This window comes from Bipolaris oryzae (assembly GCF_000523455.1).
Source record: "Bipolaris oryzae ATCC 44560 unplaced genomic scaffold scaffold_6, whole genome shotgun sequence".
Taxonomy (NCBI): Eukaryota; Fungi; Ascomycota; class Dothideomycetes; order Pleosporales; family Pleosporaceae; genus Bipolaris; species Bipolaris oryzae.
In genome coordinates this window covers 26,651-40,425 of record NW_006911282.1, presented here as the reverse complement: position 1 = coordinate 40,425, position 13,775 = coordinate 26,651, and the positions used below count along the sequence as shown (strand labels likewise).

At 52.3% G+C, this 13,775-nt stretch overlaps 6 protein-coding genes across 6 annotated transcripts; 2 read left to right on the top strand and 4 right to left on the bottom strand.

Moving 5' to 3' along the window:
- Positions 1-810: 810 nt before the first annotated feature.
- On the bottom strand, positions 811-1,919 carry COCMIDRAFT_22143 (uncharacterized protein; the record flags this gene model as incomplete). The annotated part of the gene is made up of 2 exons (XM_007684947.1): positions 811-1,413; positions 1,602-1,919. 2 exons carry the CDS (start codon positions 1,917-1,919, stop codon positions 811-813), a joined length of 921 nt encoding a protein of 306 aa, XP_007683137.1.
- Positions 1,920-2,622: 703 nt separating this feature from the next.
- COCMIDRAFT_82398 (uncharacterized protein) lies at positions 2,623-5,294 on the top strand (the record flags this gene model as incomplete). The annotated part of the gene is made up of 2 exons (XM_007684995.1): positions 2,623-4,419; positions 4,479-5,294. The coding sequence occupies 2 exons, from the start codon at positions 2,623-2,625 to the stop codon at positions 5,292-5,294; spliced, it is 2,613 nt and encodes an 870-aa protein (XP_007683185.1).
- A 1,798-nt stretch (positions 5,295-7,092) lies between these two features.
- Positions 7,093-8,045, bottom strand: COCMIDRAFT_82402 (uncharacterized protein; the record flags this gene model as incomplete). Its single annotated transcript, XM_007684994.1, has 2 exons — positions 7,093-7,911; positions 7,968-8,045. The coding sequence occupies 2 exons, from the start codon at positions 8,043-8,045 to the stop codon at positions 7,093-7,095; spliced, it is 897 nt and encodes a 298-aa protein (XP_007683184.1).
- A 1,470-nt stretch (positions 8,046-9,515) lies between these two features.
- On the top strand, positions 9,516-10,732 carry COCMIDRAFT_82412 (uncharacterized protein; the record flags this gene model as incomplete). The annotated part of the gene is made up of 3 exons (XM_007684993.1): positions 9,516-9,552; positions 9,611-10,390; positions 10,458-10,732. 3 exons carry the CDS (start codon positions 9,516-9,518, stop codon positions 10,730-10,732), a joined length of 1,092 nt encoding a protein of 363 aa, XP_007683183.1.
- Positions 10,733-11,054: 322 nt separating this feature from the next.
- COCMIDRAFT_984 (uncharacterized protein) lies at positions 11,055-12,129 on the bottom strand (the record flags this gene model as incomplete). Its single annotated transcript, XM_007684921.1, has 2 exons — positions 11,055-11,902; positions 11,976-12,129. The coding sequence occupies 2 exons, from the start codon at positions 12,127-12,129 to the stop codon at positions 11,055-11,057; spliced, it is 1,002 nt and encodes a 333-aa protein (XP_007683111.1).
- Positions 12,130-12,666: 537 nt separating this feature from the next.
- COCMIDRAFT_82230 (uncharacterized protein) lies at positions 12,667-13,319 on the bottom strand (the record flags this gene model as incomplete). Its single annotated transcript, XM_007684992.1, has 5 exons — positions 12,667-12,963; positions 13,020-13,035; positions 13,084-13,132; positions 13,197-13,223; positions 13,289-13,319. 5 exons carry the CDS (start codon positions 13,317-13,319, stop codon positions 12,667-12,669), a joined length of 420 nt encoding a protein of 139 aa, XP_007683182.1.
- Between the last annotated feature and the right edge of the window lie 456 nt (positions 13,320-13,775).

Genomic DNA, 13,775 nt, shown 5'->3' with positions numbered 1-13,775 from the left:
GGGTGGGTGTTTGAAGGCAGAGCAGGGTAGGGCAGGGTAGGGCAAAGGGGGCGGCGGTTGAGACTAGCGGATGGATGCTTTTGTTGTTGAGTGACTTGTTGTGCTCTCGAGGTGGGAAGGGGAGATGATGATATCCTGGCGTTTTTGTTTTATTCATTTTTTCCACGAGGGGAAGGAGTATAGCGTCTTGTTTTTGTTTTTGCTCTTTCCTTTGTTTTCTGTGGGGGGTGGGGGGAAGGAGCAAAGGCGCATTTGCATTCGGCATGATTTGCGTCTTTTTCCCGATGGTAATGAAGCATGGCAATGAAGAATAGCATGACAGGCTATGTATGTAGAGTATAGTACTAGTAGATGTGGAATGTCATGGTTGCATGGTGTGTGGCGCTTGCTCAGCTTGCATGGTGCAGAGGGGCCGTGTTTGAGGAGGGTGGCACAGGCACAGGCGCAGGCGCAGGCACAGGCATAGGCAGAGACAGAGAGGTGGTAGAGGTGGGTTGGGCTCTGCTTCTAGTGTACTACGTAGCCGATAGCCGCTGTCCTGACGCAAAACAAGGCACCAGGGTGCTGCTGCTGCTGCGACGGCGACGACGACGACGACAGAGTGTCAAGACAATGCAGGGAGGCAGGGCAGAGAGGTGTTGAGCAAGTCACGCGCATCTGGAGTCGGTGGCACAGTGCGAGTGGGCGTTGTCGTCGTGACTGGCAATATCTCTCAGACTCCACCCGGGTGCAGGCCAGGGCAGGCTTGGACGTTGATTTTTATCATGTCGTCACTGCATGGTATTTTTCGGACTTTTATTTTTTCCTGCCCTACCGTCGCAAGCGGGCTACGCACACGAGCCGGGCAGTTGGGGCTGGAGGGCCTGGAGACGAGCCATGCACATGCAAGTAGTATGTACATGTACATGTATGTGTACTTGTGTACTTGTGTACTAAGCATGTATGCACTGTCGAGGTGCAGGCAGGCAGGCAGGCAGGCAAACAGGCAGGCCGGCCTGGGTGCTTGGGGGCTAGGGGGGCTAGGGGAGCAGGGCGAGGATGTGCAGCAAGATGAGAGCGGGCCGAAGAGCAGCAGCGGTGGCGGCAGGGATGGGTGGGGGAGGGGACGACGAGGGGGGGCATTTTGGATTGGCGGGTGACGTTCCCTGCGTGACGAACTGGCGGTCTGGCGGCGGGCAGGCGAGGCAAGAGAGGGAGAGATGGGCAGGCGAGGCAAATACTCGAGGTCTGGGCCGCGACAATCACTGTTTCCGGCGAACCATGATGCTCCCACGGCCACTCCCCCTCTCCCCACCTACCCTTTTCGACATGCTCTAGCACCCTCTGCCCTCCAGCACCTGCACTCATACGCCGCTCCGCTCGACGATCATCAACATCCAAAGCCTCTCGGATATGGGTGCCGTTCTTTTGTAGCTGTCATCATCATCATGATTATCACTACAGCCGCCGGTGCTACTGCTGCTGCTGCTTGCTCGACCAGATTGACATGGCACCTTTTGCTGTCGTCGCCGGGTCACCTGCCCCCAGACTCCTCGTCGTCGTCGTTGTCACTGCACACGTACACGCGCACATGCTACTTACGCACACACACACACACACACACACACACACAAGCCCTCACTCGTCTCACTCGTCCTCTCTCCCTCACCCACGCACCACCACACGTACGCACGGCCGGCGTGATGCGCGGAGGCGTCGAGCGGGTGCAAGGAGCGTCTCGCAGCCGTTGGCATGGCTGTCGGCGCTAGAATGTCCAATGTCGCAATGGACAGGGGCGACAGGGCGGTTTTAGCTTGCGATGGTCGGGCCCAGCGCAGACGAGCTAGCCCCCTCGCTGTGCCTTGGAAACTGGCTCTTTTCCTCGATGCCCCATAAGATGCTCGATCGCCGATACATCTGAATTTCCCTCTGCTCTGCATCTCCTCCCATCTCTCCGCCCTCTGCCCAGCGTCCTGCCACTGCCACGCTCCGCCGGCCTTTTTTCCGCCCTGCTCGGCCTCTTTTGTTTTTCTCCCACGCCTGCCCCTCAGCCCTACCCCTACCTACCCTCCGCCAGTCACGGGACCACCCTCGCCTCGCTCTCCCAAGTCCAAAGTCCCTCTGCGCGTTCTCGACAAAGGTCCCTGCATCCGGCCCACGCCCGCCAACTTTTCGTGCCTTAACACCAATCGCCACTGCGTCACCTCCAAATCCCGTCGTCCCTGGCCCGCTGTCAACCACCACCCTGCTGCACTGCTCCAAAAAAAAAAGGCCCGTCTTGTAACGGTTGCACCACAAAACGTTCTCCGACTAGAGAGGCCTGTGCCTGCCCCTCCCGACCGTGTGTCTGTGTGCCTGTCTGTGTGTGCGCGCGCGCCTGCTGCCAAATCACTTTGCCTCACTTGGCCCCCCCTTGCCTACGTCATAACGGCAATCCCCACCCTACCCACGCCTACCCCTTCAACCACACACTGCCGCTCAACACGCCCATTTCGATTACTACTACTACTACTTGCTGTTTGGCCCTAACCTCCTCCCCTAATTTCATGCCCCTTCGCTCTTCCTCCCCGCCCTAAGGTTGCTTCGTTTCTTTTCCTTCCCACGTTCACGCCTCGTTCTGACGCGTGCGCACGGTCGCACGCCATGTCCACACCTGTCCTGTCGCCACGCCCGCGCGGTCCCTCACACTCACACACATCTTCTCGCCCCCGCGGTTCGGGATCGACACCAATGACCAGGCCAACAAACTCAATGCACTCGTCCAACACACTACCGCCGCTGACCCCTCGCATGAATGGCATCGCAAAGACGCCCAGCCATGTCGCCTCACATAAGCCAAAGGAGCCATCCACCCCTTCACCAAATTACTTTGGCCTTGCCGTCAGCAATACCGACCACTTCTCCTCAAGCGCTGCACAACACATTCGCGGCAACTGGAGTCCGCCTAATTCCAATGTACGCTCCACAGCCGCTGCCTCTCCAAGGATCATACCTGTCGAACAAAATCCCGAGTTTGAACAGTTTAAGAAGCAGTCGGAGAACAACCGCGCATTTGCACTTGGCAGCTTTGACTTTGCATCCCCCGGCCTGAAAGCTGCGTCCAAGAACTCCTTCTTCGCCAACTTCGACTCCCCACAGCTATCGTCTTCACAGTCAATGCCTCCGCTCGAGCGAATGGACAACAAGAGTGATACAAGCGACGACCAAGATCTATCGCCCAAGCCACGCTCGCCCAAACGCATGCTGTCCGAAGAATCCTCTCTATTTCCTGACCGACCGCGACGGAATTCCCCCGCTAGTTTCGACGGCCCTGGGCGCTCAGATGCTGTAGCACAGTTTGCCGAACCGCGCATGCCACGGCCATCACTGCCCTACAATCAATCATACATCTCCCACCTTTCAAAGTCGAGCCGCTCTGAGACACTGCCTGCAACTTTTGAGGAAGGATCTGGCACCGATGGCCCTACCATGACGAGCCCCCAGCACGTTGTCAACATATTGCAATCCTCGGTCGAAGAAGTCCTTCTCCTCGATCTCCGTGTTTCTACGCAATACGCAAAATCTCGCATTACGGGCGCCCTAAGTTTATGTATCCCCACGACCTTGCTCAAGCGCGCATCTTTCAATGTCCAAAAACTTGCCGAAACATTTAAACAAGACGACCAAAAGGATCGTTTCGAACGTTGGAGGAGTTGCAAGCACATCATTGTCTACGACGCCAATTCCTCGCAGCTCAAGGATGCAACGGCGTGCGTCAACACTCTCAAAAAATTCACCACGGAGGGATGGTCGGGTGGTACGTTTATCATTCGTGGGGGATTCCAGGAATTCTCGGCAAGATTCCCGTCTTGGATCACGTCTCAGGGCTCTGGAAGTCCAACGTCTGGAACGGCTGCTCTCAGCCTCAACTCTGATCTGCCGGCTGTCGCACCTGTTATTGGCGGCTGTCCCATGCCTGCAACACAGAATGCGGCAAATCCTTTCTTTGGCAACATTCGGCAAAATATGGATTTGATCGGCGGTGTCGGACAAATGCCCGTGAAGCTGCCTGCAGGCATGACCCAGTCAGTCCAAGAAGACCTTCCAAGGTGGCTGCAAGCAGCCTCAAAACCCCAAGACAAGGGCAAGACCGTTGCCGAGCGTTTTCTGCAGATCGAAAAGCGCGAACAGAAGCGCATGCAAAAGGCCCTGTCTGGCCAAGTCGTCTATGATGCCCCCTCGTCCTCGGGCACTAGTCCGTCTGAACACATACAAATTGCAGGAATCGAAAAGGGATCAAAGAACCGCTACAACAACATTTGGCCATATGAACACACGCGTGTCAAGCTTGAGGGTGTCGCCGCGGGAAGCTGCGACTATGTCAATGCCAACCACGTCCAAGCCGCATATTCCAATAAGCGTTATATTGCAACACAGGGTCCCATTCCGGCTACCTTCAAAGTAAGTGGTTTGCTGACACGGGTGCATACTAGCAGAGAGTTGACTAATTGTTTACTTAGGACTTCTGGAACGTGGTGTGGCAGCAAGATGTTCGCGTCATTGTCATGCTTACCGCCGAGCAAGAAGGCGGACAGGTCAAGGCTCATAATTACTGGTCAGAGAAGCAATACGGGCCGTTGCATCTCAAAAGCCTTGGCGAACGCAAGGCATCTCTAGAGCCATCCAAGATCCACCGTCACAGGGAGCAGTCTAGACCACCAGTCGGCCAGCGCCGGTCAACCAACCCGCCTAGGCTTGCCAACTTCACTGCGGAAGCAACCGCCGCACCTACCAGTCAGGAGCAGCCGTACGTCACCGTTCGCAAATTCACTCTGTCAAACGATGACGAGCCGTTTGCGCGCATGCGTGAGATTACTCAGCTTCAATATTCTCACTGGCCCGATTTTGGTGCGCCAGCCCATCCCGCCCATCTTTTGGGTTTGGTTGAGCAAACAGATGCTGTCGTGCGCTCCGTCAACGGAGGCTCACCTTCACAGCCTGACCCGCCTAACACACGCCCTATCCTTGTACACTGCTCTGCCGGATGCGGACGTACTGGCACATTTTGCACCGTAGACTCGGTCCTGGACATGCTTAAGCGGCAACGACAAGCTCGTCATATCAAGCAGACTAACAACAATTCCAACAACAAAACATCCGAAAAGGGAGTAAAAGACGACGAATGGGTCAACAACGAAGACATTGACCTGATTGCCAAGACGGTGGAAGATTTCCGTCTGCAGCGCCTCAGCATGGTGCAGAGTTTACGACAGTTTGTGCTCTGCTATGAGAGCGTTATGGAGTGGCTTGTGGAGCAACACCCCAAGTCTGCGTAAAGCGCGACAACACCAATCGTGACCTGGTAGGACGGGTAAGACGATTGTTCACCCACAAATTATGACATGGACATGAGAATACGAATTTGAAATTTGGTGATGAGGGAGCAATGGGCGGCGCATGCATCTTGTTCATCTGGGTCGTGGCAAAGGCAAAGCTCATTGGGAGGCGTTTTTTTCTCTCGTCTTGTCTTGTCTTGTCTTCTCTCTACCTGTTCTTCTCGCATCGATGCATTACCATTGCATTACTCGGTTAAACAAGGGGACTTTAGCATTTTTCGGTGCATCGGGATCGGTGTACGAGGAGTTTGTTGCCCTTTTTTTCTTCTTCAGCTGGGAATTTTTAAATCTGGAGTTTGTGTTGTGCAATAGCGTTTGTGGGAAATGGGAAACTGTTTTCTTTCCTTCTGGCATATACCATTTTACCAGTGTGTCATTACTTTAGATAGATTAATACTAACCAATTGAATACCCTATGCAATGATCCTATTCACTACTATATTTACGGTCCCAAGTCTTCTTTTTTATGTTTGTTTGTCAAAGAACCGTCTACTTGAGACTCTTTACTAGATCAAAATCTATTATGAAACCCAAATGCAAACTTTTTTTGTTAAACAAAAAAGAAGAAGAATGCCAGAGCAAAGAAAGAGGAAGAGGAAGAGGAAATACGTGAAACGGTTTCGTAGTCTTGCAAGCTTGGGAGTGAAAAAAAAAAGCAGAACAAGGATAAAAAAGACCTGGTCTCTGTTCCTCTTGTCGTTTTTTTTTCTGTCCGGTGTACTACCACTACTTCTTGGCCGCGACAGGCGATTACTACCAAGTCCAAACGTCATACATGTATCACATTTTGTTTCAATCAATATTGCGCGCCCCCCCCCCCCTTCTTCCCTTGCGATGAAATTGTCAATCAGGACATTTTAGAGAAAAAACAAACAAACAAACAAACAAACACTATGAGAGAGAGAGAGAGAGAGAGAGAGAGAGACTGTAGAAAAGAAATACCGGGGCATTTTGTTTTCTCTTTTTTCTTCATGTGCATACAATACAAGTTCGTATAGGTCATTATCCCACGTCGATTGAATTCTGCTGTCGTAATTTTCTTTGAATACGTGGGGATAGATTAGAATACATTACAATATTTGCTTGGCTGCCTTGGGAAGAAAAAATAAATAAATCAGCAGAGGTGGAATGGGTACTTTAAGATTATTGATTTGCTACGTCATGATATGGCGCTTTTGGTGTGTTTGTCCGTCCGTTACATCCGTTCATCCGTCCACCGGTAAATACGTACGATACCAGGTATTAGGTACTAGGTACTCGGTAGCGCGTACGTATCTAGACACGCGCCCTGCGCGGTATTGGCTTCTCCACACCCCCAGAATCTATGATACCAGGATGTTTGCTCTTTCCTTTGAGGGACCTCTCCGGGATATCGCGCTTGTTTAAAATGCCCTAGTCGAGAGGAAGAGGGAAAAAAAAATAAAAAAGTGGAAACGCGACGACACCAAGCTCGTCGGTGAGGCATACGTACTACGCATGTACGTACATATGTACTTACATGAACGTAGCAAGTAGGTTGTTCAACCCGTTGTACATGATGCGCCATGCAAAGTACAAGAAACCCCACAATACCACCGAGCGCCAAATGCGCCAAACAGAGCATGACCGATGCAGTTAATCTCCGGCTCCAGCCACGTGGCTGGAAACAAATCAAGAAGAGAGAGCGAGAGGTATTGTTGAATGACGTATGCAGAGAGTCGGTAGAGAGAAAGAAAAATAGCAAAAGAAAACCATGACATTAGGTGAGGAAATGCGAATAATGTCCCGGCACTCTTTGTCGGCATTTTTCGCAGTCGTCCCGATAGCCCATGCTGAAACGGCCCATGCCCGTTAGAGCACCACTTCGCTTCCTGCCGCGAGGTGTGTTGGGTGAAGCGGTCGTTGGCCGTGTCTCCGTGTCCATGGCATCAGTCGTGCTTACTGGCGAGACGCAAAGCCGTGACAGTTGCGACTGGGTTTGGGCGGTAGGCGTGTCGGGAATATCGTCGTCCTCGGATATGGGCGAAGGCATGCGCCTACTTCGGTCTTCATCTAAACCTTGTTTGGGTCCTTTCCATGCTGGGGGCGGGGCCTGCATAGGCGGTACATGGATACTACTGATATCCAATCCGCCCGCTGAGCCGCTTATCGGATAGCCTACACCGTTCATTCCTCCTCTCCTAAAACAAGGGTGTATGGGTGTTGGTATCCGGCCATTGCTGGGTGCAGAATCCGAGTTGAATAGTGAGGGTTGGAGCATGGGCGGTCGCATAAAGGCGCTGCCAAAGGAACTGAATGCAGGCGACTCTGGCGGCTGGCTCCGTGCATCTGCATCGTCATCCATGTCCATGTCGTAATCCATTTTACTCGACTCTCTTGATATGCAGAAGAAGCCATCTTGAATAGAATCCGGTGAGTCGAGTATTCCGTGGTCTGAATGTACCGGTGTCATGGAACGGATGTCCGTAAACAGCCTAGGTGGAGAGGGTGTTTGAAAGGGTCGGTGGGGTAGAGTTGATTGTGATTGGAAATGAAATTGGTCATTGCTTGTGTGATTTGCAAAGGCTGGCCGTGATTTCTGGGCCCTACTGGTTAGCCAAAGTCAAGAGTTGGATGTATAGTAGGCTGACGTACCTTTGTGTACCTGTCCTCGTCACAGTCAGAATCCTCGTCAACGTCCCGATGGCGCTTCCGGTAGGTGGTCTGAAACATGGACATGACGGCTCTTGCAAACAGGCGTTGTTGGGTAATTACTTGACGGTGCTAACGCGCCCAGCAGGAAGTGGAAGTGGGGGGAACGAGCAGACTTGGGCAGCGGACAGGGCGATGGAGGGGTATGTAAATGAGGATCCGGGGTGGCAGCTGAAGCGCCTGAAAATATGTTTTGAAGCAAGCAGGCGAGGGGCTGATACGGCTATCAGGGGCCGTCGCGGTGTTTCAGGCCGCATGAAAAGAACCCTGGTTTGTGTTGTGGAGTCGCGCGCCTCTCATGGCCTGGCGCTCGGGTGGGGGAGAGTCCTGTTTGGTCGTCGGGAAGTCGAGGGCCCGTTGCCTGCATTGGCAGGCTCCTAGGCGAAGCAGCGATTCTGCAAAGGATGGTGTGGCGTAGCGTCGAGGAGTCGTGGCCCCGGGCTTGCAGAGTGAGGCCGACATGCAGCTGGCCGCTGGCCGCTGGGCACCGCCTCATCACGTGCATCGCATCGTATCCTACACATGCACAGTAGCAGAAAGGGGAGCTGAGGTGGACGTGGTTTTGTTCGTCGCCGCGAGCCGCAGGTGGCGCGTTCTTGTGTTTCTACAAGGCAGCTGAACAGGCACCAGCAGCTGTGTAGAGACGGGTAGTCTAGTCGGTGTGGGTGTTGGCTGCTGGCCTGAGACGGCTGGGGATTGGCGCAGGCGGGACGAGGGCGGCTTCGCAGAGAGTCCTTGGGGGATTAGAGAGGACACTCTGCACCCACTCACTCTACCTCTCTCTATATATGTCCTTGCACATGCATGTATCTATATATAAACATCATGTCTATGTGTACCCTATGCATTTCACACCATACATACACATGTACAGTGTATGCATAGTGTACACAAGTAAGCTTGTATATGTACATATACGTAGAGTACAGGGCTGTCGTCACCGCAGCCAACCGGAACATGGGCATTGCCATCTGTCAGGCCCGGGCTTATTAGCGAGCGAGCATGCAGGGCGGTGTATCGATAAGCCAACTCTAAATGCCAGCCAGAACGGACCATGCAAGCGTCCCCCCCTCCCCCCACCCTGCCAAAAAAGGCTCACTCCACTTCAAAATAATTTAGTACCAAATCTGTGTCTGACTGTACGGCCAACGCGCCTTCAGCTTGACACGCGCCTTCACATATCTTCTCGCCTGAAAACTTCACCACCAGCCCTTGGTCTTGCGTCTACTGCTTATTTTGGCCCCTCGAGCTGAATTAATTGACTCTACCTATTCACGCTATTTCTTGCTAGAGCAACATATAAACAACCCCGCCTCTGCGTCTCTCGGGCAGTTTACACCCCTCCCACCCTCCAATTGCCAGTCATATAGCCGTTTTGTATGTGCACAGAACACCACAACCATCCCTCTTTGACGTCTCAAAATATATGCTAACATTGAAAAGTGCACAACACTTTCGCCGCCTCCGCGTACACAGGCTCATCCCGCAAACATGGCCTCCCACAACCAAACCAACGACGACGTGCGCGGTAAACACCCACTCGGTGACACAGTCTGCGAAACAAGGGCACTGACATTGCTGCACAGTACTTGGTTATGACCCACTCATCCCTCCCCAACTCCTCGCCCAAGAGCTTCCCATCCCCGACCACGCCCAAAAGACGGTCCTCCAAGGACGCAAAGATGCTGCCAGCATCATCACACAAAAGGACGACAGGCTACTTGTCATGGTCGGACCCTGCTCGCTCCACGACCCAGAATTGGCCGTCGAGTACTGCCAGCGTCTCAAGGCCTTGGCCGACAAGCTCCAAGACAACCTCTGCATCATCATGCGCGCCTACCTCGAGAAGCCACGAACAACGGTCGGCTGGAAGGGCCTGATCAACGACCCAGACATTGACGAGACGTACCAAATCAACAAGGGCCTTAGGGTCTCTCGCAAGCTCTTTGTTGACCTCACATCTGCCGGCATGCCCATTGCCTCAGAGATGCTCGACACCATCTCCCCACAGTTCCTTGCAGACCTCATCTCCCTTGGCGCCATTGGTGCCCGGACGACGGAATCCCAGCTCCACCGTGAACTGGCGTCTGGTCTCTCTTTCCCCATTGGCTTCAAGAACGGCACCGACGGAGGTTTGACAGTGGCCGTTGATGCTATCGGTGCTGCCGCAGCAAAACATCACTTCATGGGTGTTACCAAGCAGGGTCTGGCCGCCATTACCAGAACCGCGGGTAACGAGCACTGCTTTGTTATTCTGCGTGGTGGATCCAAGGGCACCAACTACGACAAGGACAGCATCAAGGCTGCCCGCGAAGCTTTGAGGAAGAAGGGTCTGCCCGAGGTCATGATGGTCGACTGCTCACACGGTATGTTTTGTCCACTCATTCTGAGCTTCTCAGCCAAAAGTAGGACACGCCACTAACACATGTACAGGCAACTCGAACAAGAACCACCGCAACCAGCCCCTTGTAGCAAAGGACATTGCTGACCAAATCCGTAACGGCGAGACTGGCATTGTCGGTGTCATGATTGAGTCCAATATCAACGAGGGTAACCAAAAGGTTCCACCCGAGGGCCCTAGCGGCCTTAAGAAGGGCGTCTCCATCACCGATGCCTGCATTGATTGGGATACTACTGTTGAGACGCTTGAGAACCTTGCTGCTGCTGTCGCAGAGAGACGGGCACACAATACCAATGGCGCACAATAGAGTCTTTATCATGCATCATGTTTTGTGTATGAGAAAGGAGCTTATGTAAGCGTATTTGGTGATTCAAGGCGTTTTTCCATTTGCCCATCTTAAAATTTTATCATATAGGAGTTTAAAATGAAGAAAAAAAATCTTGTCTCGGATAGACACGACTATGGCTTCAATATTGTTATGAGGGTTACGAAATACACTTATGAAAATAGATATAACTTTTCATTCTTGCTTTGCTTGTAAGCTTCACGCCAAAACATTCCAACGCTTGAGATCCAAATGGGGTATCAGGAGTGGCCATAGTATGTGAGCCATCGACATGAACACCTCGTTATTCATCCTCCTCATCCTCATCCTCATCTTCTTCCGCCCTCTCGTGTAGCGTACTTCTCCTGCTTCCCTCGTTACTCGTTCTCGCAGCCACCCTATCCGCTCTCTCACCCACAAACACATCTCCCGTGCACTCTGTCCGGCACCTCGGGCACTTTCTTTCCCGGTCCCTTCTCCCCCGATAGTAGCTATTCGCACACGCATCGTGCCACCTCACTCCGCACTCTCTGTTGTTGCACCTGATGCCCACTGTGACAATCTCCCTGCAACCCTCGCAATCCCGTATGCGAAGAATTTCTCTTCCATCTTCGTTCTCGTCAGCAGACTCATTGTACGTCTCCTTGAGGTAGGCGCGGAGTTCCATGAGGGCCCGAGGAGCAAGCGAATAATACCCCGCGCGGGACTTGTTGAAGAAGCCTTGCGCTACGAGGCTGTCGAGCACGTTGTCGGCTTCGGCAATGGAGATGCTCGTGTCTGCGCCTTGCAGTTGCGTGTCTTGCGTTTCGCCGTTGAATTGCGTCAATGTGCCGTTGAACTGGCTTTGTCTGTTGCGTCGCGATACGCGGGCGAGCTGCGATGCTTCTGTGTGCTTTACAGCCATTGTCTCGCGGACGCTGGTGTTGTTGGTTTCAAACATGTGGTCCAGGAGACGCCGGATGTATGCTATTTCGTTGGCCGAGAAGGTGGTTGCAAGCTGTGTGAGTGCGTCGCTCGTGTTATTTACAAGTGCGTACACAACATCTTTGCTTTGCTGGTCACGCATGGACCGGATTTCATAGTCAAATATCTCAAGTTTGGCGTTGATGGTTTGGATTGTCGATGTCAGGTAAGGCTGCGTTACATCGTCTTCTGTCCATGGGCGGTTGGGGTCAACGGGATATGTCAGTATCATACATAGTCCACATCTTGTGTAGTAGCTTACTGTATGCCGTCATTATATGGGCTAGAATGGGCTTCATCTCCTCCACAGTGAGAACGCCATTTGTCTGAAAGGCCTGGAGAAATGCGCGGTGTATTGAGTTATAACCCTCATCTTCTATGGGTGCGCGAACAAATGGTGATTCGCTTCGAGACATTTTTTCTAGACAATATGAGAGTCCAGATGAGGGGTTTGTGTTCAAGAGACAGGCAATCGATGTACGCAAGGGTGGGGAAATTTGGCGACGCGAGAACGCGAAAGCACGTGAACAGAAGTTAGTACTACTACCCCAGATGTCTTCTAGCATTATGCCTTGCATCATAGGCTATCGTCACTGCATAGCCTTTGATCCATGAATTAGCAATAAAAAATTTCAACTTTGTAGCCAGAAGAGTTGCACATGAGTGATTTTCTTCATTGCACTATGCTGAGCTTGAATGCAAGTTGCCTTGCGCTCACATCTAACAGTACTATTATACTCATCACTGCAGAAAAGCCAATTGACACTGAACAGCGTTTGCCCTCATATATGAATGCGTCTAAAGACTCAAAAGTCCTATGTAGTCTAGCCAATTCAACGCCTGCTCAGTCATCTAATGTCTTACCCTGTCTCTTGCGCCTACACATAATACAATATCCCGTCATCTCGGCGTATAGATATCCTCGTTTCCGTAGATTCATGGTCTGCGCAGTCTTAGACTGGCAGGTCCGAGTTTCTCGTCGCTCCACTTATTGCCTGCAGAGCCTTTGCAATGTAGGGGCCAATGATCGGTACGTTGCTAACGAATCCCGCAATGGTTGCGAGGAAGTCGCCGAAAAGAACGAGTATGCCATATAGTTCGACTATGAAGCCGACGAATGCCCAGCGCATGAGAATGAGCGATATGCCGGCAACGAAGGCAAGGGTGCCTTTCCATTTTTGCTTGCGGGCGAAGAAGGCGACCGTTTTTGTTGTTCCGATGATGAGTGTAAGACCAATTATAAAGAGTATCTGTCGGGGATGCGTTAGAGACGCTCGGGGAGGTGGGTGAGAGGAGAGAGGCTTACGTTGCCCATCGCTAGCCTTTTCATATGTCAGTAAAACTCAAAGGTATGACTGGTTTATACATACATGGCGCGGTCAAAAAACATCATGACACCACCCATTAGAAAAAGTCCGCCTATTCATCATGTCAATCCTGCGTCGCATAACAGGCGCATTCGCAAAAATAGACGCATACCTACCCCCGGAGCAGAAGGCGACCCCAATCTCTATTCGTCATGTTAGAAGGCGTCCAAACGAACAGTCCAAGGACTGTGGGGGTTGCGCATCTTACTTTGGGTATCTGAAAGCCACATAGTCGGCATCCTGGATGTGTGTGATGGGTGTAATTCGCTACGTGCGAGGCGGTACAGGTAAGGAACGTCGAGGCAGAGCCACAAGTTAAATAAAACGATGCGAGCAACAGAAGTGATGCCTAGGCTCGAGAGATATCTGGCATGAAAGTGGTAACTCTGGTATGCCTGTTTCGTGTCCCCTCGGCGGAAGTTGAGACGCGGGCGCGCTGAAGTGGTGGACCAACCAGCCCGGAGCTCACCCCTGCTAGCGCATCTGTTCCTGCGGGAGACGGCATAAAATTCTGGCTGCATGTTCCTCACACTCGAACGAACCACCTTCACCCCCCACGCTGCATGGATGCAAGTACCGATACACATGAGCAATTAATGTATTGTTCTATCGTGCTACCCATGTTACGCTGCAAACACAATAATCAATGTAGACATCGCCTTGACAACAGCGTGCTTCGAGCTGCTGTAACTAGG